General features: G+C 41.0%; 1 protein-coding gene across 4 annotated transcripts in view; it reads left to right on the forward strand.

Annotated features, from left to right (window-relative positions):
• ITPR1 (inositol 1,4,5-trisphosphate receptor type 1) overlaps nt 1–25,082 on the forward strand; it is a 249,558-nt gene that overhangs the window by 129,793 nt on the left and 94,683 nt on the right. For 2 of the 4 annotated variants that reach the window (XM_037905875.2, XM_043552286.1), the window contains 7 exons: nt 2,312–2,432; nt 3,192–3,376; nt 5,713–5,861; nt 6,638–6,749; nt 13,371–13,403; nt 23,203–23,238; nt 24,919–24,969. In XM_037905875.2, coding sequence (XP_037761803.1) covers nt 2,312–2,432; nt 3,192–3,376; nt 5,713–5,861; nt 6,638–6,749; nt 13,371–13,403; nt 23,203–23,238; nt 24,919–24,969 — 687 coding nt within the window. The remainder of the gene's footprint in view (nt 1–2,311; nt 2,433–3,191; nt 3,377–5,712; nt 5,862–6,637; nt 6,750–13,370; nt 13,404–23,202; nt 23,239–24,918; nt 24,970–25,082) is intronic. The other 2 variants (XM_043552287.1, XM_037905876.2) reach the window with 1 other exon arrangement.

The following is a 25,082-nucleotide window of genomic DNA, read 5'->3' on the forward strand; positions in this document are numbered from 1 at the left end:
GGTTCCACAATCCTCTGGGTTGTCCTAGACTCCTCTCTCCTCAGCCCCTCACATCCACTCTCTTGCCAGATCTTCTTTCTTCTTCTTTCTCATCTCCACTATCTATCTGTTATGTCTGTTGAAACCCTTGTCCATATCCTTGGACTCTTAAGTAATTTGTAGCCTCCCTTTGGCTGACCGAATTCCTGCTTTGCGCCCCTCCAGCCTATGTGAATTGCTGCTGTGAAAATGATTCAAGTCTCTGATGGCATGTGCACCCCTCCTTCCCCTACACAAACACACACTTCTATCTCTTCAGTGCCTTTGCATCTCTTGCATCAAACTCAGGTTTTGTCTTCCCTTTCGGTGCTCTACAGAGCTCTGCAGCTTCCCACATCTAATCTCTCACCGCTGCCCCTCTCAGGTCCATATGCCTTGCCTTGCTTCCCGACTCCAGTCTGTATTCTCCCCCTAATGTCTCCATGCTTACTCCTACGCTTGCACTGTGTACATTTCAGCCCACCCCTTCCCCACCTTCCCTGATGTCCTCTCCTCCTGTACCATGACTTAAATTGTACTTCCCTTGGGGCAGATCCCTGCCTTGTATGTCCATGTACATAATACAAAATTAGATTCACAGATTCCAAGGCCAAAAGGGACCGTTGTGATCATCTAGGCTAACCTGCTGTGTAACACGAGCCATAGAACTTCCCTCCCCCTAAAACCCCTAGACTTTATCTTTAGGGAAAACATCCAATCGTGATTAAAAAATCCACCATGCCCCTTGGTAAATTGTTCCAATGGTTAATAAGCCTCACAGTTAAAAAAAACTTGTCTTTTTTTCCAGTCTGAATGTCTCTAGCATCAACTTGTAGCCATCTTGCATCTTTCTCTGCTAGACTGAAGAATCCATTACCAAATATTTGTTCCCCATCTAGGTCCTGACAGACTCATCAAGTCACCCCTTAATCTTAGGGTAATGTACTGATTCCTTTCCAAGCAAAAACTCTCCAAATAACTGCCTCTTTACTGTATTTATCTTGACTTTCTTGCCTCCTATGGGCACTACTGACCCAAACCTTATTTTACAAAGTTTAGAGTGGTTTTGATTTATGGACCTAGTTTAAGCAAATGGAACATCACTGAAGTTTTAAGTCTTTAAACATGGTCTGTAAGGAATGTGTGAGTGGCTAGAGTCCAGAAACATAGATAGTTGCAATGTATTTAGACCAGTGTCTACAATATTTTGACACTTGGCTGTGTTGCTGGAAAGGCTGATGGGCGTTGGCTATTGTGCTACTCTAAATAAACTCTGTTCCCCGTTGCCAGCACATGGAGTTATTTCACAATTTGATTAAAATTAAGGAAAAAATATTTCCTTTTCTCTAATTCCAGCTTCTTCTTCTTCCCCTGCCCCCCTTATAACAGACATCAGTCTTGACCAGACTAACAGAGGTATTTTCCAGTATTTCCTAAATCCACTGTGAGCTTTGCACTGAGGTGTGGTTTGCTTAAACTAAGCATTATGTACCAAATAAAAACAGACACATGGGTGTTGCCTCTCACTATAGGTGGGCTTTTTAGTGTTGAAACAAGTTTGTCAGGACCGTTTTAAAAAAAATAAATTCTTACACTAAAAACTGCTTACATAAAGCAAAACAGTGATTTAGTTTTGAAACTGTTTAGATGTATTTGCAGAGACAGCAGAGTACTCATGTGTGAGTCTTTTGCCTCTTTGAGGTGGGGATATTGGCTTATTTATAGTGGAAAATCTTGCAAAAGGCAATATAGTTGACCTTTTTTGACTGATCCATGGCAGGTGCAGTGTTTATAAACTAACTGCAACCCATGTTCAAAATGACAGCTGTTCAAAACACGTATCTGTAAATTAGAAGCCAACAAACTTCAGAAACGGACCAGTTGATAATTATGGAGCTGAGTTGTAGTTTAGCAAGAGCAAAGCCCAATTTTCCTATTGAGTGCCGAGCCACCCTCTGGTCAATCCCAAATGAGCAATCTCTGTATTTTGGGCTGCTGAATACAAACTAAAGATTACTGCCTATTTCCTTTGCTTCGTGATAGGGACTTCATGCTCTAGGAGCCATCTAGTTGACATTTCCCTATCTGTCCTGATACTCCCTCTTCTGTTAAACTGCTGCTTGTGTAGTAGACGTGCTGCCCAGAATATAAATGTGGCCTTACAAGTGGATGTGGACTGCTAACATGCAGTCAGTCGGCAAAGAATTATGGCTGATGTAGTATCGAGGTAGCGGACAATCTAATCTCAAACATGAGATGATGGTTTTGATCTGGTTGTTTTCATATGTTCTAGACTCGCCAGCCTGTGTTTGTACAACTGTTGCAAGGAGTGTTCAGGGTATACCACTGCAACTGGCTAATGCCAAGCCAAAAAGCATCGGTGGAGAGCTGCATTAGGGTGCTGTCTGATGTAGGTAAGAAGTTAAATTTAACATGCACAAAATACTTCTGTCCAGTGTTTCACCCTTCTGTCCCAAAGCAAGATGTATTCTACCTCCAGTAGATGGTAGGATGTAGCTAACTCAGAGCTAAGGCATGGAGCAAATCGAGCGTTTCCTTCATAGCTAAAGTCCTGTTCTATGGTTGCACAACAAATGTTTTCAATGTAAATGTGAGGTGAAACTGTAAACTGTTTGACTAATTAGGGGCAGAAGTTCTGAAAATACATGTTGGCATCTGAAACAATGGGTTTTTGCTGACCTAAATTCGCTTTGTGGTTTCTGTTGAATGTGGCAGTTGTACTCCAATCTTCAACAATGAACTGCTGATTTGTGCTGCTAGATGGCTGCCGCATTCCTTCCCAGAAGTTGCTGCATATTAGTGGTGAGGACAGTGAGCCTCGTGGATGTAGGACATAGGGCCAGATTGTTCCATAAGATGGATGTGCACATCCTCTTAACTTGAATGGGAGTTATGAAGGTGTATGTGAGGGCATGGACTTGCTCGTACATTCTGAAGTTAGGAAAAAGCTGTGTTAAACTTAAGGTATTATGACTGCCACAAGGGTGTCAGATGCATTACACTGTGGATTGAAAACAGCATCACAGAAAGTGTATTTAAAATATTCAGAAAAGAATATGAAAGAAGCACAGCTTGGGATTCCCCCTTCTTCCCTTATTGATTGCATGTAGGGGCTAAAGGAGTCCATTCTTATTACCTTTTGCCTGTTGCAGCGAAAAGTCGAGCGATTGCAATACCTGTGGATTTGGACAGCCAAGTCAACAACCTCTTCCTAAAATCACACAACATAGTACAGAAAACTGCAATGAACTGGAGAATGACTGCAAGGAATGCTGCCCGTAGAGACTCCGTGCTAGCTGCTTCCAGGGACTATCGAAACATCATTGAAAGATTGCAGGTGAATACAGAGTGCTGCATTAACAACTTACTTCTGCCATCTTGGTAGCCATATATTTACATGTCGGCACAAAAAGACAAACTTACTACTTCAATTTGGGAGTTATGAGTCAAAGTAAAAATGCCACATGTGATAACCACAGCCAAAGCTAATTTAATGCTGTATGTAAAATCAAATGTAAACCATTTATTGAAATAGGTAATGGAACATGCACAGCTAAAGCTTGTGGAAGTTTTATGGCCCTTGGAGAAGAAGATACTTCAAAGCACATTTGTCCAGTTCTGTGGTTCTCCCAACATTTTCATTCTGCCAGTACCAGTGGTTTCATTTCAACTGCTCCTTTAGAGGATCCCCCTCTCTCTCTCATTTGTTGCGTACTTTCAAGTCCCTCCAGTACTTCACTACTTGGTTATCGAAACATTTAATGTGATAAAAGGCTCCATAGACCACAGTCTGGGAATTGTTGCAAAGTTTACTGTTTGTCTGATAGATTGACTCTTAATGACCCCAAAGTTGTTGCTTCCTCAAATGAACAAAATAATCTGTCTGAAGCAATGCTACATGTACAATTTCATACTGATTTCTACTCAAAAGAAATTTTAAACAATATATTCTGACTACTTGTGATGCTGGCAGAGCAAGTCAGATCAGGGCTTAGACTGGAAATGTGTTAATTACATCTTTACTTGGTACTAATATCAAGACCTGAAGATGATTAAGTATTCAGTAATAAGGCCCTTTACTTTTGATACTGAATAAAACTCAGTGCTTTAGATTATACCTTTATCCATAAAGACTGGTTCTGTGGAGGAAAATGTTTTCCTGGTGTGCAATCTTGATTTAAATTGCTTGTGCCTAAATTGGATCTAAGTCAAAATAATGTATCCGATGAAGTGAGGTGTAGCTCACGAAAGCTTATGCTCAAATAAATTTGTTAGTCTCTAAGGTGTCACAAGTACTCTTTTTCTTTTTGTCCAGTAAAGATAGTCCCATTCCTATAGTCCCCTGTCCACTTAGGCATGTCAATTTGACTAAGCATTCTCTCAGTAACTTTTTCTGCAGTTCTGTAACTTCTGCTCAATGAGATTGGGGTGAATCTCTCTAGAATATATTTTCTGCAGAATATTCATTTGTAAGAATGGTTGAAAAGGGGGGGAAATTATGGATTTTTTTTTTTTTTTGCCTGATGTCAATCAGTTGTGTTCATTTTTTGGTCCAGATAATTATGAAGCGTAGTGTTTGCAGTATAACAGAGAATCTGCATTTTCACTGGTTTTTTACTCCTTATCGGCGAGAGTCACCTACAGAAATGGGAAAATACTAAGTAATCTGAGGAGTCGCTGAAAATGATGGCACTAGTTGTAACATTCAGTGGCTAATAAAATGAGAATCTGTTAGACAAATTCTAGTGTTTTGTAATCTGGTAGGGTTTTTAAACAGGGAAGTCTTCACTAGTCTGTCAAAACATTTCAGATTTGAGTATAACTTCTGAATGCTGTTTTCTAGGATACAGTTGTGACAGTTTCATGGAAATTCCACCTGTATCTTCCCCCCCCGTCCCCGCCCACCCTGATGGTCCACTTCAGGAGTGCACGGTCAGATTTCATGGTCTCCAGCCATCGCCTGCCTCTGAGTAGGGATCCTTGACCCACTTCCTTAGGGCCAGGGGTTTGAAGGTGCCTTAGACAGACTAGCTTGTTGGGGGTATCACACTGTAACAGCTAGCACTTGTGTGATGTTTTCTGTCAGAGGGCTATGCACAGCATATTGCTGTCAGGTTACAAGTTACTATACTACCCTCTCTAAGCTTTATTCTTACGGAGAAAAGTATTCCAGAGAAAACAGAGTAAAAACAATACACAGATTTAAACATACCAGGAGTCACCCATCAGTCTTACTGAGACCCTAATAGGCCGAAATCTTTCCAACCCTTCTTCAAGGATTGGGGTCCCTCTTGGAAAGAAGGTTCTGTCCATTTGATGGATCTGAAGGAAGGCCATGAGTCCTTTTAAGCCCAGCCCTTTTCATATCCAAAGCCATTTCTGTATGTGTTGGTCTCTGAGAACCTCATTTGAGCCAGTATATGCAAGCCTCCCTGGGGCTGGTGTGTCTCTGGAGATGTTTACAATCTAAGTGACTCACTTTAATCACCCCCCCCCACACACACACACACATACTGTTTTTGGTTCTTGGAGGAGCTGTGATACTCCTTTCCTCTGGAGTTGTATACAGCCCCTGGCACGCAGTGATACATAAACTATTCATAAACGTTCTACAATATGGTCCCCAAAAATATTACTTGGGATTGACAAAACCTGATTGTTGTTGTTTCCTAGGACATAGTATCGGCATTGGAAGATCGCTTACGCCCCCTAGTGCAGGCTGAATTGTCAGTGCTGGTAGATGTTCTTCATAGGCCAGAGCTGCTCTTCCCAGAGAACACAGATGCAAGGAGAAAATGTGAAAGCGGAGGCTTCATTTGCAAGTAAGTTGTTTCCTTATGCTCTATGCAGGAGTTAGTTCCTTGCAGAGCAGTACCCTATGTTGTGTTGTATTAAACACAACTTGTCCTCAGGAAAATAGTCATTTGTCTTCAGAAAGAAGGTGACAACAGCTGTGAATATTGGTCAATCTGTCCTTGCAGGTGATGCTTACAAATTCTGGAGCAGTGTAAGGCCATGGTGTACTGTAATACAAATGACTACACACATTTTTAGAGTTAATCCTTATTAGTGAGATTGGGGCCAGTTGACTCTAGTCCCTAGAGTTTGTCAACAAAACACTTCCCTTTATACCTCTTACCATTGGGGTAATGAGTCAGAGTCGAAGTCTGTGTCATTGTATGGTTTCCAGTTCCTTATCCAAGGTCTACATTCTTTTTTCTTTAATGAGGAAATATATGCAGTATTTAGTGTCTCGTTAATGTTACTGGTTTTTCATAGTGGACCTTCAATTTTTAATTTCCCTCACTTCTATATAATTCCTTGATCCCTATATATAGATTTATTTTTGCCTGGCTATTATTGAGGTGGGAGTGCTGGAGTTCCCTTCATAGCTTCACTGGTATTCATGATAACTCAGCAAGTGTTACTATTAAGAGGGTACGCGCCAGCTCACTATATACTGGTCCTAACAAAACCACATTTTAATTAACTTCATGGTTGTCGCTTTGACCATTGAGATAAGATAGCCACAAATGCCTGTCCTAATTTTTACAAAATTTAGTACTAAAACAAACTATGATCAATTGGTTGTTTTCAGGTTAATAAAACACACTAAACAGCTGCTGGAGGAGAATGAGGAGAAACTATGTATTAAAGTATTACAGACACTCAGGGAAATGATGACCAAAGATAGAGGCTATGGAGAGAAGGTACTTAATTTACAATTTATCATTTCGCTTTTGTTCAACACTGTCTTTCGTATTCAGAGAGAGAAAATACGCTACTAGGCCTTTAAATTTGTATTTATACCTTGGGTTAAGGATAAAACCTTTCTAGTCAACTAATTGCTTTCAAGATCATGAAATTAAATTGAAAGTTAGGTAATTACTCTGACTTCTTATTTTAGAATATCAGGTTTGTCTAATTTCTGCAATAGTTTGCATCCTGATCAGCAATGTAGAATCTGTTCCCTTTGGTTGTCATTATAGAAGAGAGAACCATGTGTTATAGCTACTTAGAGGAGACTTGACCATGCAGTCATGGGATCTGTCAATAAGAGGATTCTTTTGATAACTTAATTTTGACTTGTATGTGTCTGAGTTAGCTTCTCTTTATTGTGGTGCTGAGGAATTTGAATTATAGATTGGTTGGTATACAACTATAATAGTTTTTCCGTTAACATACTGTTCCTTTTTCCCATCAAGAGGGAGTCTTTCTGAGCTATAGATCTCTCCTTTGTTCAAACAGTGTGTGTGTATCTCACACTTACACACCCAGTCCCATACTTTTACTCTTAGATATATTGATGCATATTTCAATTTGATTTAACTGTATTGACACACTGGGATAGGTATCCCACCTTTGGAGCATGGCTTCCATAGTCTCTTTATGAAGACATGGAAAATAAAAGAACCCAAAGCAGGGTGACAAGCGATGAAAAGATTAGAGCATGACCTTTGATGGATGAAAGGAGTTTAACAGGTACCGAACATCTTAGGGAGAGCCACAAAGAGAAGAACTATAATGTTTTCCATAAACAGTCTCAAATGTGCTTTGAATCTGGATGGCTTTCATTTTAAATTCAGGAAAACAGCAAGCAAAGAAAGAGCAAAGAGAAAATCTCTGTGAGAGAAAGTAGAGTGTCTCTAACTTGAGAGTCTCCAGCGTGAAATGCCTCATGGTCTTGCCCGCTCATAGACAGATGGGACTCTTACACTTAAAGCTGCGGTACCCAAGAAACAGAATCATAGCTCTGTAGCGCACAGAAACAACTGCCCATGAGCACGTGAGAGGCAACAATTATAAAGCAGGGAAGGAAGCAATTGAGTAGTTGAACAGAGTTGTTAGAAAAGGTAATCTGTAACTGTGAGCAGTTTGTTTAGATTTTTATGCAGATGGACAATTGAATAGTTCTACTAAGTGATACAAATGAGGCTCTCTAATTAGAAGCAAATTGCAAGCTGGGTTTGAAGTCATGACAAAGTGCTAAGTTGGTCAGTCTTAGATGATGGTAGCCCATTAGTTTTAGGCAAAAATTGAGAGATTGGACAGCTTCTTTACAGACCCTTGTCTAAGGCTGTCCCTTCCGGGGAGGATGAGGAGTGCTGTTTGATGTAGGCAGTGGAAAGTGGAGAAACCACAAAGCTGAGCTAGTTCAAGTTTGCCAGGCTGAGGGTGATGCAGGCAGCCTCAGCCCACTCCAAGGTTAGCTGGATATGAGGCATGTCGCTCCCCACTTGGCAAACAGCAGGCTTGCGAAACCCACGAGTGCAACAATCTCGAAGATAAACCAAGCAAAGCAATGAGAATCCTTCTCCAATATGCCATTAGCATGTTGCTTATTGCCAGCCACATGCCCTAGCTGTGCGCCCACGCAATACCGTAAATGAGCAGGAGACTCCCAGGAAAATACCCTGGAGGTGGGGATGGGCAATGCTGCACTCCCTGTCTTGATCTGGGAATGCTGCTTCCCGCTTCTGTGTGTCACAACTTCCTCCCCTGTCAGTGATCCAGCCCAACTCAGCACCTTTTGCCTAGCTCTGTGAGGTTGCTTGCTATTAAGCCTTGCTTGCAAGCAGCAGTAATAGTTCTTTTAAATAAAGTAACAATAACTGCGTGGAATGCCCTAACCCCCTGGAAGTAGCATTGGGGTGTTGGCACCATCCTGCATGTATATGTTTTAAACCTGCCTTCCAGTCTTGACAAGCTGACAGTAATTTGTGCTGAATATCGCTCTAACCTGCTGCTGTTTGGGAGCCTTCAACTTCTCTCTGTCTCTAGGTTATTTACTTTTTACATGCTTTCTAGCCTAATATGGAAGTCAACTAGGCAAAACCTGTAAAAAAGATAACACTGCTCTTGCAAAGGGCTTTGATGGTCCCTCGTAGCCATGCCTCATTTCTGAAGATGTGTCCGCACTGCAGTTAGAGATGTGATTGCAGCTCAGATAGGCATACCTGCACTATTTTGGGAATGGGCCACATCCACACTGATTGAATTGGCCCTGTTAGCACCACAAGAAGTAGTTTTCCCTCTGTTGATATTCACCCCTTCTTGTCAACTGTTGGGAATGGGCCACATCCACCCTGACTGAATTGGCCTCATTAGCACTGACCCCGCCACTTGGTAAGGCAACTCCCATCTTTCCATATGCTATATATTTATACCTACTTACTGTATTTTTCACTCCATGCACCTGATGAAGTGGGTTCTAGCCCACGAAAGCTTATGCCCAAATCAACTTGTTAGTCTCTAAGGTGCCACAAGAACTCCTCATTGTTTTTGCTGATTCAGATAAGCATGGCTACCCCTCTGAAACCTAGCTTTAATCTAGTTAGCACAGCTGAAAATAGCAGGGAAGATGTGGGAGCATGGGCTGTGCAAGCCCACCTGGACCCTGAATTGGGTACCTACTTGTATTGCTAGACCATGCTGGGATTTGTGCCGCTGTGTAGTCACTATTTTTAACCATGCTAGCTAGATTAAAGCTAGCAAGGTATGTTCACCCAAGCCACAATCAACCTCCGATTTAACATAAATGTTGACTTCACGACTGAGAGGTGGTATCTGCCACTACTCAAGAGCCAGCTTCTAGTGTACGTGGCATTACAAATAAACTACTGATACCTCAGGGTTGATACCAGGGGTCTCAAACACGCGGCCTGCGGGGTTATTTTCTGCGGCCCACCAGCTCCCCACAGTCCCCCTGCCCCCACAGCATTTACCTAGAGCGGCTCCGGCCCAGCATGCACCGGGGGCAGGGCAGGCTCCAGAACCCCTCCTGCAGCTGAACCCCCTGTCCTGAGCCCCCTCCTGCACCCAACCCCTTGCCCTGAGCTCCCTGCCCCACTCCGCACCCCACACCCCTCCTGCACCCCAGCCCCTGCCACACCCTGCACCCCGACCTCCTGCCCTGAACCCCCTGCTGCACCCCTCCTGCACCCTGAACCCCTGCCCTGAGCCGCCTGCCGCACCCTGCACCGGAACCCCCTGCCCTGAGCCCCCTGGCACACCCTGCACCCCTCCTGCACCTCCTGGGGGCGGAGTTGGGGTGGGGATTTCAGGGAAGGGGTTGGAATGGGGGCAGGGAAGGGGTGGGAAGAGGAGGGGCAGGGGCGGGGCCGCACGGAAGGGGTGGGGTGGGGGTGGGGCCGGGGCAATGAGGGGCGGGGGGTCAGTGGTGCGGCCCTTGGGCCAATGTACTCATCCTCATGTGGCCCTCATGGTCATTTGAGTTTGAGACCCCTGGTTTGTACAGTTGGCTACTAAACTCTTTGGAGCATGTTCATCCCGAGTTTTTCCATTAAAACCAGCGTAAGGACATCCCTGATCATGTCTAGCCTAAGGAATGTAAAATGAAATTGGCTGTAGCATATCTTGAAATCAACTGAACCAAACTGGTCTTTTAAAATAAATAAATAAATAAATCTGTTCCCTCCATGGTGTATAGTGACACTGATACCACTGGAAATTTTGCTTCAAGCAAACTTCATTTATCAGAGCTTTGCCAGGGTTTTGGTAAAATTGGGGTTGCAGATACTGCCAGAGAACATACTGAAAATAATTTTAAAACACTGAAACCAAACTAAATTATGTTGTCTCCACAATTGACCTGTAAAGCTCTACAAAATTCTAAAGATCTTCCAAGTTAAAGAAAAGCAGAGATGAAACCCATCAACTTCTGCCATAGTTGATCAGTTACATAATGCATGCAGTACAAGAATAGAATAGCCCATGAAGCAGATTTCAGTAAGGGGAAAAGCTGTTTGCCAACTATCAGCTGCTAGTTGTAGATAAGCTTTGACTGTCTGGCCTCAAGAAGTAGAATGATTCGTTTTCTACCTGGTGACTACTCCTAACTGCATTTATTCACCACTTAAAGGCAACATGCATTTCTTTAAAAGCTATTCTGGAGTAAAAATAATCTTGTGCTACCCTTGTTGAATTTAGGGTTCTTGAAGATACTCAAGATAGAAAGGGTTGCATTTGTTCAGGAGAACTCCTAATTTATTGTAAACCAATCTGAGAAGTGTGAGCAGTACTACTGCAGATAAGGGCATTAAAATAATTTATACTAGAATATATTGTGAATGCTAATAGCTACTTATTTTCTTCTTTATACTTCTACATATTGTAAGAAAATTTAGCAACAAAGAGAGGCTACTTAGACCACTCTGTTTACCACTTCTGCTTCCGTTTCTTATATATGGTTAAAGACTTCGTACCCCATTTTCATAAACTATCTCTGAACTTGCTAAACCAGTAGCTCCACGTCAGGTTATGATTGAAATAAATTTAAAATGGTTATGACAAAGTTTAGGGCCCTGACTTCTGCATGCATGTACAGTTATGAGTGCCTGTTCATTTCCCCGCACTCTGTTGTAAAACTTTACCCCAGCTTTTGCTTTGTTCAAGTATGAGAAAAGTTTATTTGGCAGAGCCAAAGTTCTTTTTAGTTCCATTATGGGTAGGACTTCACTTATGCTATTCAGCAAAAGTCTAGTCCTCTCGCCTCTGCCCTGTCCCCAATGCTCATCCCCACTTTAACCATGTGATTTGTCATCTCCTATGGCATTTGGAGGTCTCCATTCTAAATGACTTTGAATCACTATTATCTTAATCCCTAGTAGGCATTCGTTTACCTCTCTGCCACTATAGTCTACTGGAGCTGGTAGTTGTCTACTGTGGAACTGAGAGCTGCAGGTCAGACCTGAAGTACAATTTAGCAAAAGAAGTGTAAGGAAAGTTTCCGTGTAGTGTCTGATCTTGTTATATTATATACTGCATAGTATACTGTATACTAGTTGAGACCCAGCGAGTCTAGTAATAGACAACCAGTCTGTTTTCTAGAGGCATTCCCTCCCTATAAACATGCCTGACCTCCTCTCTAAAAACCAGACACACCAGCATTGTATTACCTGTGGACTTGTATTTTCACTCAGTCTCCCTCCCAACAAAGGGACATGTAGAGAAAATAGAAGATTGTCTGGCTCCAGCAGCCAAGCCCTTTGTCAAAAGCTGTACATGACTTCTGGTTCCATCCCTGAGAGCCCACAGTACTGCTGTGATTCCGGTGCAACATGCAAAGGACTTGATCAGAGCCCAGATGCTACTGCTAAGATGCAGTGGGAGAAATGTTGGCTGCTGGCCTGTGGACTGAAGAGCCAAGCTCAATACTCAACGCTTTTTCCCAGATGCTAGCCTGTTGTGCTTCCATTTGACTGAGGGAGTGGCCACAGTACAATGCCGAATGTCTGTGATTCTTCCTCCTCCCATGCAACAAAGCATTTATGTTACAAGAGTTATGGTTTTCACTTCAAAGGCTGACCTTTTCAATGTGCTATGAATTAGCATGGAGAGCTGTGCACACACTCCTCCCACTCCTCTTTTCCCATCATTTCATAGTTCTCCCATGTGACTTCCTGGATTTTCCCTTGATCTGAATTTAAAAAAAAAAAAAAAAATTCAGTTGTACGTTTGTGGAATGCTTGAAACTTTACATATGACTGAAGAGATTTCTTAGAGCGATAAGGTGGGTGAAGTATTATCTTTTATTGGACCAACTTCTGTGGGTGAGAGAGACGAGCTCTCATGCTCTCTCACCCACAGAAGCTGATCCAATAAAAGATATTACCTCACCCACCTTGTCTGTCTAATATCCTGGGACTGACACAGCTACAACTAAATTCCTTAAATCTTGGCATTTGCTCAGTTTTCTCAATGATCAGTAGTACGCTGTGGTATTCCTAATGAGCTGAAAGCCATACTACGTTAGTAGCATAGAATCGGCCCAGACTGTGACTTTCACTGAAACACCTTGCTCGTACAAATGTTTTCTGCACGAGTGGCAGGTCTGTTAGGGCCAATTGTACAAACTCTGGTAACCCAGATTTTGAGACTTAACTTGGAATCCAGCTTCTCTCTCTTCTTGCTGCCATTCTCCCCAACTCTCTGTAGAGATTCTGAGATAGGTATCTTGTGTTGCTGACCGCTCACACACTGGAGCCTACTATTATTCCCAAGGTTGAAGTTCTTGGTGCTTGTGTAATCAATCTGTATGGATTGACAGTTGGTATATGAACAAAGCATGAGTGCATCCTGTCTGTTCAGTTCCGTGGCAGAATATTTCCAGTAGAGCAGATGTCAGCTAAGATGATGACAGTATCATAGAGCCCTGCTCTAGCCTTTAATGCCTCTCATAATATTTTTAGAATACCAAACCAGAGCACTGAAATGGTAAATAATATCAAAGTTCCTAATGCAGGATTTATTTGTAATTTCGCTTACTGTTTACTTTCAACCTCTTTTCTTCTCTCCTTTTTCTTTTCCAGTTGATCACCATTGATGAATTGGATAATGCTGAGGTCTTAATTTTATTTTTCTTCCATGGCAGTGTTTCTGTGATGTTTGTTTTATGAGTAGCACTGTGATCTGTCATGCTGTCTTTCCAGTGTTGAGCGTTCTGACTCCTGCACCTGTTAGTGAAGTAGTTGAGTTTAGTCTGCTATGTGTCTACGTTGGTAGTTACCATAACTAATTCTGTCTGTCATTATCCCCAAGTATTATCCCAAATGTAGTTGTAGGTTTGGCAAGCTGCAATCATCTGGTGGTATAATAGTATGCATACTGCTTAGGATCAGAGCTGAGTGCTGTTAGAATACTAGCTGCAGTGAGTACCATTAAAATGTTAGCATTTATCATTCCACAGTAATTATTGTACCACTGTATTGCTTAACTTGCAATTTGGAAGGTAGGGTGGTTAACCTAAATATCTGGAAAGGTTAATACTAAGTTTAAATGGCACCCATTTATACTTGATGGGAAAGAATGAGAGATGCCAACTGGAGGAGACCCTAAATGAACTGTCTTTGCTTACTAGCTGGTGAGAGTGATTGCTCATAACAATGTATTTGTGTAGCACACCTGAGAGAATAGAAGGGGATGGGCCCTTGCATAGGAACTGTGTGGCGTTCTTTCCTACAAAGAAAGTAACTTGATGACTGTTGAGTTCAGCAGAATATATAGGTGTGGTCACTGTTTCTTCCTATTCGGCTTTGGCCTGTGAATATGTGGGAAAATGTAGGTGTATATTGTGAAAGCTACTTGGTGGTAAATCTGTGCCTAATCTTTGCCGGGCAAAGCAGCAGCCTAAGATAGGGTGTTTACACTGAATGCAGCACACCTATGTTAAAGGCAGAAGGCCATGTTTGAATGAGATCTTCCAGTTAAGGTAGCTAAATGTCCAAATGCTGTCACTGTCCTATGCACCAACCATCCTATATGCCCCAAAAATGTGGGCCCAGATTCAGAGACTGATTGATTGTTTTTCTGTGTATTTGTACAGTATATCTGTTGCCCAGCAAGTATTTTACTTATTTAAGAGCTTCTTTAAAAAAGTTCTTCTGCCCTTGCTTTGTTTCCTCTGTGTTGTTCCAGTCTTCTGTCTGGGGCAAAACTAATCCCTTTAAAATGTAAAACACAGAACTATACTAGCTATTTTTTTCCAAATTAAAAAATATTCTAAACTGGCTTCCTCTGAAACTTTTTTCCTTTAACCCTAGTCTAGCAATGATCTCAATTATTATTTTGTTGGAACATCCATTGTTTTGAGGAATAAATATAACGTTTTGGGAACCTGCTTGCCAAAGTGGATTTGGAATCCTACCTATCCATCTCATAATGCTCTTATCTTGAACTGAGCGGTCTTTGTTTGTGGTTATATTCACTTCGTGCATATATTAATGGAAACGGTGTATGATATATTTAGAGAATGAGGATGATTTTCCTGTTACTCATTTCACACTATTAAAGTCCCTTTACTCCAGGAGAGTTACTCCTCACCTTACACTAATATGAGGAGACTCAGGCACTATATCTTTCCAGGCTTCACAGGGGAGCTTAAAATAGTTGGCAGCAGAGTTTAGTGTCAAACCTTGGATGTGATTTGTTTTTTTCTTACTAATTAAGATTTCTCTCTAACCTAGACTGCTCCACTGGAAATGAGCTCTGTTTTTGAGAAGTTAATTTATAACACATTAACATTTCAATCAGGTGCTAGACCCTTTTGCTTCTGTGAGGGTGCAGCTTCCCCAAATGGTATGTATAATTTATCTTGGAGAAACTTCAGACAGAACTTGAGATTGTTTAATTGCAAATTAAAAGTCATAAAGTGAAACTCCCTCTCTCTTTCCTCTTCGTCTCTTGCCATAATGTTCCATCTCGTTCCTCAATAAATGAGTTAGAGACTGCAAACCCAATTTAGAACTTAGTCTTCTGGCTGCAAATAAGAGCTTTACTGCTTCCTTATGGAACAATTCCATGGATGGAGCAGGTGTGTTTATAAACACACAGGAAATGAACAGTGTCTGTTTATAAAGAGAGATGCTGGCAGTGGTTAGGATTTTTTGAGAATTCTCAAAGGAAGCTGTGATGTTTCCCATCATAGCTTCTGCTGGCATCTGTAAAAGTTAGGGTCGAAGAAAACAGAATTCAGTTTTAGTTTCTCCAGCTGCTAAGCTCTGAACAGTCTAGTTTTTCTGAATGGCTGAAATGGTTTTCCACTCACTCCTGCCCCTCAGAGTAGACCTGCTGTTGGCGAGGTAATATTGTTATTGTATTATGACCTAATTTAGAGCTAATTTCGCAGTCTTTCTGGCATTCTAAGTAGCTACTGTAAGATACTTTTGGCAAAGGATAGGTTCAAAATCTTGTCTTTCATTTGTTTAAAAAAAAAAAGGGAGGGGGGGACCGTAAATGCCACAGACACACCATTATTTATTACTTACACTTTCAATAATGAGGAAACTCTAAACCAAAGTCAGTGGAGTCTCTCTTAAAATCCTTTCTGTCCTGTGGAAAGGGAGTGCCTTTGTTACTCAGTGAACAATGCTGGAATTCACCCTGTTGAGTAGGAAATCCCCTGCATAACAGGAAGAATTATAAAGGGCCATAATTGTGTGGTCATAACCGTTCTGGCTGTGCCCAACTGTTATGGCACAGACCCGTTGTGTGTTGATCAGCCTGCCAGATTATTGTTCTGAGACTTCTGCAATCTCAAGGATCTGTGGTGTAAATTAAGAACAGAGTAGTGACTTCTACCCAATTTCTTTACATTGATCTGGTTCATTTGGTTTTTGCGTTCATGGATTTACTTTGACAACTGTGGTGGGGTCATCATCTGCAAGGAGTGGAGGGTAGGAGAGTGGTGGTGTTGGGTTGTTTGCGGTTTTTTAAACACTCCGTTAATATCGTCCTTGGTCCATGATCCATTTTGAACTAGACGTGCGAATGGAATGTTAAGGGTTTTTACATAAACTGCTGTGCAACCACCAATATCGTATCTGGGTTCAGTAAAAAATGCTTTACTTCCAAGGGAGAGAATTCATAATGCTGCAGTGTTGTGTGTTGCACAGGATCCAGTACATTTGTGGTAGAACTTTTTTTTTTTTATGTGCAAGAAATCCCATCAAAATAAGTGTACAGTACTAGAATTAGATGCATTAGAACTTTAGACCAGTAACTCTTACATGACACACACATCCTTGAAAACTAGAGAACGAATGACACCAAAGTGTCATTAAGGGGCTGGTTTTGATCTACAAAGGGCTTGGGACCTGTCTGCTTGGGACCACTTCTCTTCCCTTGCCTTACTGCCATTGTGGTGAACAGCAGAAATCTTTAAGCTCATCCGTCTTCATTTAAAGGGAACCTTCTGCCCTCTTATAAGGATCCCTTTCCTCAAGATTGCTTTCTCCGTAAGGTCTAATGTAATTCGAACGTGTTGACTTTCCGGATGTGCTGCGAAGCTCACCTCTTTGAGTGAGCAAAAGACTGAGGCCCAAGGTCTAAGGCCAAAAGTATAATAATGGAGGGTTTCAAGCAGTACTGGTCAGATGATGTGTGGTTGGGTGGAAGGAAGAGGTGGTGCTGTTATGGTCAAGTTTTACTTTGTCTCCCCCTGTGCTCTTCTGTATGTTGAGGGTGCCCAGAGCTTTGAATGGGTGCCCCTTTGGAGGGAGTTCTTATAGAACCAAAATGTAAATGAAGACCAGCAGACATGTCTTGAAAGACTGACGGAAAGCCTGATTTCTAAAGAGAGCTATAGTCCGTGTCATTTCTTGTTTTGTTCCGGTTTTTGTTAAAAGGGAATGTGTACTACTACGACGATGACGACTATGACTAGCAGTAGTAATATGAGTTAGTTCACAGATCTGTTCAGCATTTCTGTTCTTGCTCTTTGGTGCCTTCCTGAAGTAGTTGTTGATCTTTGCAAACCTTTGCATAGCACTAGATTAATGTCATGAGTTGAAGGTTATGACTTTCTAGGTGGAGAATAAACTGACAAATATGGACTTTAAACACGGGCCCTATGCAAATGTTTCTAGTAATAAAAAAAAAAAAAAAAAAATGGAAAACCCCAACATGAGACACTGACAAGAGTTCTCCCTAGAAGCTGCTGTGGGCCTGATTCTTACCATTGACAGTACTTGCACTGTCTTGCATTGGTGTAACTCCATTGATTTAAGTGGAGTTGCTCCCAGTTTGCACCAGCATGAGAAGAGAATTGGGCCTTCTGTCTACAGTTATTTGAGGCATCAAGGAAATCTTACCTCTTGTGACCGTACGAAACAGACTGCAGTAGTTCAGTGAAAAAGTATGAAATAGCTTGGGGGTTTTTAAGCTAAATTCCACCCCTCCCATTGTAGCCCAGGTACCATACATGATCAGAGCTGCTACGTGAAAAATGTAGGTCTGGGTGAATACTTGAATCTCGGGTACTCTGTGATTAAGGGGGTTAATGTATTGGCAAAGTGCTTTCAGAAGCTGTTTAATTTCAAGCCCCCATTGCAGTCTGTCACTGGATTTTAACAGGTGCTAGAGACAAAGCAACCTGCGTTGCTATGTGAAGATAAGAGCTTCAATGGAAGTAGTGAGATGCTGGGTAAGGGATTTATAAATCCCAGAACAAATTAATATGTATGGAAGGAGAAGAGCATGAAAGAGGAGAGAACTGTTAAACTTCACCTTAAGGGGGCAATCTGATGATGCTGAATGTAACTGAGAGATGTCCTACTTTTTTTTTTCTTTTTTTTTCCCCTCCTCCCATATTGTGGTGAACTGCTCCATTGGGCACCTGCCAACATTCAAGCAGCAGTTACATAAGAGCAGCTTTTTTTCCTGGAATTCATGCTCATTGCTGATGTGTGACCTTCAGCAGTAATTGCCAATACATGTGGTGGAACTGTTTACTGTTAGTTCAGTCTGCACTCTGTCTGCCAGTGTCCGAGGCTACAGAAGCAGTTGCATCAGCTATACAGTTGCTATTTCTTTTTACAGTAACGTTGCTCCAAAATGATTAGCTCCAGTATCTTATTATTCAGGTAGGCTGTGTATTTGAAAGAGGTTCAGCAAAGTTCTGTGAATTTCTCTATCATTGGTCAGTAAAGCTGATGTTTGTATGTCCAAGAGTATTTGCGCATAAATTATGAACCCCCTATTCAACACACATCCCCAGCCACTCTTTCCTTGCATATAGTTAGCAAAGCAGAAAGGGACCAGATCCAACAAACAGCTAAGCGCCCTCAACTTGCCTTGACGTTAGTGGGTATTGAAGGCATTAAGCAGGTGAATTAAAGTAACTTCTAGTAAAATGTTGACTTCAGTTCAATAAAAAGAAGGATTTGTTCTCTTTATGTGGTTGATAAGCAAGCTCCAGAGAAATATACCAGCAAACCCATTCAGTGTGGGTGGGGTTTTTGCTTTTTTTTGGTTTTTGAGGTTTCAAGTAGGTGAAAAGGGAACTGAAATCCTTGATTAAAAGGGATTGGCTGCAATAACCTCTGCAGCGATGTGTATCAATGATAAGCTGTAAAACTACTTTGCAACAACTGGATGAAGTTCAGAATGTGTTCTTTTCCAGATCTAAGATAGGAGATGGATAACAAGATAAATGCTAGTTAGATGCACTTTTAAAGATGAAATTATTTCCCTCCTAGAGAGATCTCATGACACAATCAGTGTTTGAATTATGTCTCAAGTAGAAGAAATTAAGTCTCTGGTTTCTGGTCTGTTTTTTAAGCAGGTTCATTGGAGAGGCCTCAGACATGCACATGGAACTGACCTTAGGGAGATGGAAGCAGGATTGTGGAAATCTTTGGGTATTGTGTCAGGCGTGAAAAAGGTTGTAATCCTCTGGCTAAATAGTGTTGTGAAGAAGATGGAATAAGCCAGTATAGGCATGGGGAAGCTGAACACCAAGAAGTGTACCAGCTAGGTTACGCCATCTTCTGAATGTACTGTCTGATCAAAAACAACGAGGAGTCCTTGTGGCACCTTAGAGACTAACAAATTTATTTGGGCATTAGCTTTTGTGGGCTAAAACCCACTTCAAAGCTTATGCCCAAATGCATTTGTTAGTCTCTAAGGTGCCACAAGGACGCCTCGTTGTTTTTGCTGATACAGACTAACACAGCTACCACTCTGAAACCTGTATAATCAAAGGTGACCTGAGGAGGACAAAATGGATTTGGCTTTATTTTTTGCTTCTCTATAACCAAGACTGAACATCTTTTGAAACTTGTAATTTTGACTTTTTTATCAAAATGTCAAAATTCAGTGAGGTGGGGAGAGGGGAAAGGATCACATTTTTATTACAAATATGTCCCATTTCTTTTCATTGCAAAAGCCTGAAATGTTCTCTTCTCTCTCTCTCATTTAAAAAAAAAATGTTTTTCACCTGTTGTTTTTCTACCTTAGAAATGTCAAGAATATCAGGTCTTCTCTCCCCTATTTTGCTGAGGGCATCCATTTCAGGACCCAGTGAAATTAACTGGAAGCTCTCTCGGCTCTTTGTTTGAAAGAGTCACAAATCTTTAATAGAGATCTTTTGTTCTAGCTGTTTGCTAGGTATTTGAGCTAAATAACATGGTTAGCAAAAAAGTAAAGAACTCCAGAGTTTTCAAGTCTGGGGGAAAAAGATCTTTTCCTCTCTTGTGCAATTCTATCTTCATTTTTATCTATAATATCAATATCACTTGCTAGTTTCCCCCAGTGTCTGTAGTCTTCAGGAAAAACAGAATAGACAAATTCTCAGCTTCTCATGTAAAAAAATCAATCCGATAAAAATCTTAAACTTTTGGGCCTTCTGCATAAAACATAAAGGCAAAAGAAGACAAAAATTCAAACATTTCCCTTTTAGGTCAGCTTTAAAGTGATGTAATAAGTGCACGCTTACACAGTTAATTGGTTGTACCAACTGCTGAAATGGGTTCATCTACTTTTGAGTCAGATGAGTTGCTTTGGGGGAGATAGCTATTACATAACAAATGAGAACTGTTAGAACCATTCAGGTCAACAATAGGTCAAAATAATAATAATTCTGGTAAGGCTAATAACAAAGGTTTATTTGTCAGACTTTTAGGCAGGAGCGGCTTCAAAGTAGGCTGTTCTTGTACAGTAAGTTGAATGGCACTTTCCTTATTGTTAGTAGAAAGGAAATTTTCTATGCTCTTCTCCGACCTTGCCATCCATTCCATTTTAGTTTAACATTTTGAAGCTGAATGCTTTATCTCTGGTGCTTATATGGCACCCAGTACTGCAATATCTTAGTATTTTATCATCTGGAATGCACTTATCCTCATTTCCTCCGTTTTATAGATGAGAGAACCTGAGGCAAAGCGAGATTGTCATAATCCAAGGTCATACAGGAAATCTATGGCAGAGCAGGGAATTGCAGCTGGCTCCCAGGTTAACACTTTAACCATTGGACCATCATTCTCTGAAGCCTATTGCTAATAATTTGTTTACCCTGCTAAGGATAGCATGACACTCTTAACTCAACATTTCTTTGCTACTTTTAACCGGTTCTGATTAAAACAATCCAGTCAAACTCATTATTCAGTTTTTAGTCTTACTGACTGATTGCTAAAGCCCTGTTACAGTTGCAGTGTTACAGGCAAACTGACCCTTAGGACTGCATCAAGCTCCCATCATTTGAAGTTACTGAAACCTTTCCAGAAGCAAGGATTTCCCCAAGCAGTTCACTTTATAAGATTGAGCCCTAAAGCCCTATATCCCGTTTCCTGTTTAATTTGGAAAACACTGGGACTTTTCTATGTCACATACTTCCTCTTCCTAATCCCTGTAAATCACTTTGTTCTATGAGATCAAATTAACTTCTTTTGGATTCTTTGTAGCTCTGGCAATTTTCAGTCCTAAAACATGAACATATCTGCTTGGTCAGGGTGTGGTAAGAGCACAAGACCATTCTAGTTCAGACTCTGACACCCTCCGTAGCCTGGGTCAGGACACTTAACCTTTCTGGTTCAGTTTCTCAATCTTTGAAAAGAAGACAAACATTAATTCCCTTAACAGAGATGTGTGCAGTTGAGCTTATGTTATCGGTAAGGAGACTGATTCTTACTGTAGTAGTAAGAGGGCTTTTTCACTTTGCTCTGAGGCAGGTTGTGTACTGGGTGCTGGTGTGGTTTGGATAAGGGGCTCAGGCTGACTAATGGTCTGGAAATGGCAATTCCAATATTATTTGTTGAGCAATGGGAGTGTGCTTGGTCATGAGTACTAGGTAGATGAAGACAAATTTCCTGCATAAATGAGGTTCTTCCTCTTTAACTTTTGTTCTCCAAGCTTAAATACTCTAAACTCCCATTTGACCAAGACTTCAGTGGCTTATACGCTTGTTAAATTTCCAGAATACGTAGGAATGACAATGCAAGGAAATAATGTACCCAAGAGACATGTGAATCAGCCAGGAGGAAAGTTGATTAGAAGAAATAAGGACAACGGCTTTTCCTGATCGTGGAATCCCTCCCCACTGAATGCCAAGTTGGAAAAAGTCAGTCCCTCTGCCTCTTCCCTTAGCAGTGGAACCTCTCCACCTCACACTTCCTCAGCTTGGTTGCCTTCCTCTCTTTCCCTGCCTGTTTTTTCCTACTCTATTGCTGATATTCTGAAAACTGATTCACCACAGTCACTCTACTACTAGGTTGCTCTGTGTGTGTGTGTGTGTGTGTGTGTGTGTGGTCGGTCTTGCAGTTAAGGCTCTGGACTGGCCCTTGGGAGATCTGGGTTCAAATCCTGGTTCTGATACAGGTATCTGGTGTGACCTTAGGCAAGTCACTTAATCTGCTCGTGCCTGTTTGTCGTCTTTAAAATTAGTGTGATGCCTCCTTTCTCCTACTCATGGTCTCATTTGTCTGTGTAGGTTGTAAGCTCTTTGGGGCAGAGAATGAGTGTTACGAGTGTATACAGCACCTAGCACAGCAGGTTGCTGACCTTGTTTGGCATCTCTAAATGCTCCTATTTCATAAATATTAATAATTAGTTCTTAGTGTGTCTGTTTCAGAGAAATTAAATGAATTACCCGTGTTAAAAAGGCTTTATAGGTCTCATATGTCTGTGTTGAATGTCTGTAAATTTTACTAAGTGATACGGGTAGACTCATCTTAATTTGTGTTAACATGCTGCATCACATTTTAAATGGAAAATCTATTCATCACCCCCTTTTAGATCCCCCTTGGTTGCTTATGTCCAATACTGTAATCACATTGTTCTTTTATTTCAGAAAAAGAATGTTTGTCTTATGAACAACAGTCCACTGAAAATTTCCTTTCAGAATCCCTAAAACAGATGTCTGCTGCAAGTGGTATTCAGACAGTGATTTACCCCTACTGGGGATTAAGCCACTACAATAAAATGTGTTAAATTCACCATATCTGTCAGTGTATATGTTTGGGGACAGATTTTGGAAAGGGCGTGTTTGTGCATCCCCAAGTTGCATGGGTGCTAGTGCAGGCACAAAACCACATGCACCTGTAAATCAGGGTGTGTTCTTCTGCATTGGTAGTTCATGTGAGCAAGTTGGGACATGCAACTTTAGCAGGTATGCTTTGGAGAACGTGGTCCCTTATCAGCAATATACATGTAAGCATTCTTTCAGTATGTGTAGAAACCACAATTATGCCATAATTCAGCGAGCTGATGCAGCTAAGGTCAAATGAGCGGCAGAAAATCCATGGAAAGCTTTTTGTGTTTTTGTTTTGGTTGGTTTTGAAATTCCCCTCTCCCTAAGTGTTGACCATTAGATTTCTGTTTTAGATGAAACATTTCTGAACTATGACTAATTATCTGCATTTTACTTTCAACCAGCTGCCGCAACCTCCAGAAACGGAAAGCTCTATAGAGGTGTGTCACCCACCTATATTTGTAAAACACACAAATATTGGTGTTTTAAAGTAGTCATGGTTAAATGTCTTTCTTGTTGGTCAAATCTGTGGTGGTGTTTTATCCAGTGATGTAGGCAGAGGGACGTACGTAGCTCTGCTGAAATGGTTCAATCCAATATATAAAAATATTCTTGCCAATGGGGAAAAAAATAGGTCTCTTACCAATTCAAAACTTGTTCTCATATAGTACCATTAAGAGCAAAGACTGAAACTTTCAAAGCAGTGTGGGTAATTCAGCCACCCATCTTTAATGGAGGCACTACACTGAAAGTCTCAGCTCAGATCCCTTGTGTTAAAGAACTAGGCTTCGTTCCTCTCACTTCTCGGGGAGATCAAAGATCCGGAATCCTTTTATCCTGTATGTTAAAAACAAGAGGTTGGGATGCGAGGGGTGAGAAAATAGTGGAACTTTTACCCAAGTTCCACAAATCCAGAATAGTTGAATATTCCTGTTTTTAAAAAGATTCAGTGAAATACTAATGTTGGGCTTTCAATTGCCATCATTACATTACAGGATTAACACCCATTAGGATGAATCAGTTCATATTCAACAATTTATCCACCAAAAACATTTAGGACTAGAACTTTTATTTATTTATGCATTTATGAAAGCTTGAATTATTTTGAAACTAATGAAGCAACCAATGATGCGGTTGGCACAGAATGTACCATTGCCTACCAGATCAGTTTTACTCTTGATTAAAGCTATATGGAAGCTTAAGTCTAGCTTGTTTTCAATTGCCTAGGCTACGTAAAGAATTTTATGTGGCTAAGCAGTATTATGGGTTTGTTGTAAGTGATGAAGAGAAAAATGTAGTTTTCAGTACTTTGGAACTTTATCATAAATAGCATTTGTGGAGTAGTGTTTAAATGTCTAAGTGCTCATTGGTTACAGAATGACTTCAATGAGACATGTGGGAAATAGCCTCTTAGAGTTAAATCGGTCCCTGAAAAATGATTGTCATGAATGATCCAGATGCTTTCGAAGCCATCAACAGTATGAGACATTATTCTGTTCTGAAAATCTGCCTTGTTCAAAGAGAAGAGCCATTTGGCTTTCAGCATTATAAACCCGCCATAGTATTTACTCTGCACAGCCGAACAAAAATACGTTGAAAGCCTCAAACAGAACTGAGGCATTGACATTGGCATTATGTGCCAAATGTCTTCCACATTCGCAAGAGACCGGACTTCCTAATTGGCCAGAGTGAGGTGTGTAAAAATAATGACATTTCCTCCAGAAATGGTGTGTGTTTGTTTGTGTGTGTGTAAAAATGTGTATGCATGGATGTAATGCATGCGTGAGTTGCCAAGAACCTGGCCTTTTTTTTTTTTCTGTTTTGTATTATGAATTACTCTGAAACTAGATGGAAACTTTGTGTTACTTTTACTTTTAAATATATACAAACATCTAGCAAACGTGCATGCCCTGTGTAGTTTGATGGAGAGCATCAAAGGTGACCAGTTAAGTGTAGATAAGCCCTGAAACTCTTTAAGTTTTTTGGTCGACCTACCTTCCCTCCCCCATTGCTCTCAGTTGTATGACTTTCTTGAATTTTTCTACTGTTTAGTTATTGATGCTGAAGATATTAGTGTCTCTTTAGTATTATACTTTACAACAGAATTTCTGCATGCTCAGCAGGAGCTTGATCAAAGTCTACTACAGAGGCAGCTGGAAGATCATAAAAGGGTATGTATAGTAGTCTGATATATTTACTGCTAATTACCATTACACTTCCTTCCACCTCTCCTTTTTTCTTAAACAGTATATGCAGGCAGAAAAGTTCGTGTGAGAAACGTATT

The sequence above is a fragment of the Chelonia mydas genome, chromosome 7 (assembly GCF_015237465.2).
Source record: "Chelonia mydas isolate rCheMyd1 chromosome 7, rCheMyd1.pri.v2, whole genome shotgun sequence".
Classification (NCBI taxonomy): Eukaryota; Metazoa; Chordata; order Testudines; family Cheloniidae; genus Chelonia; species Chelonia mydas.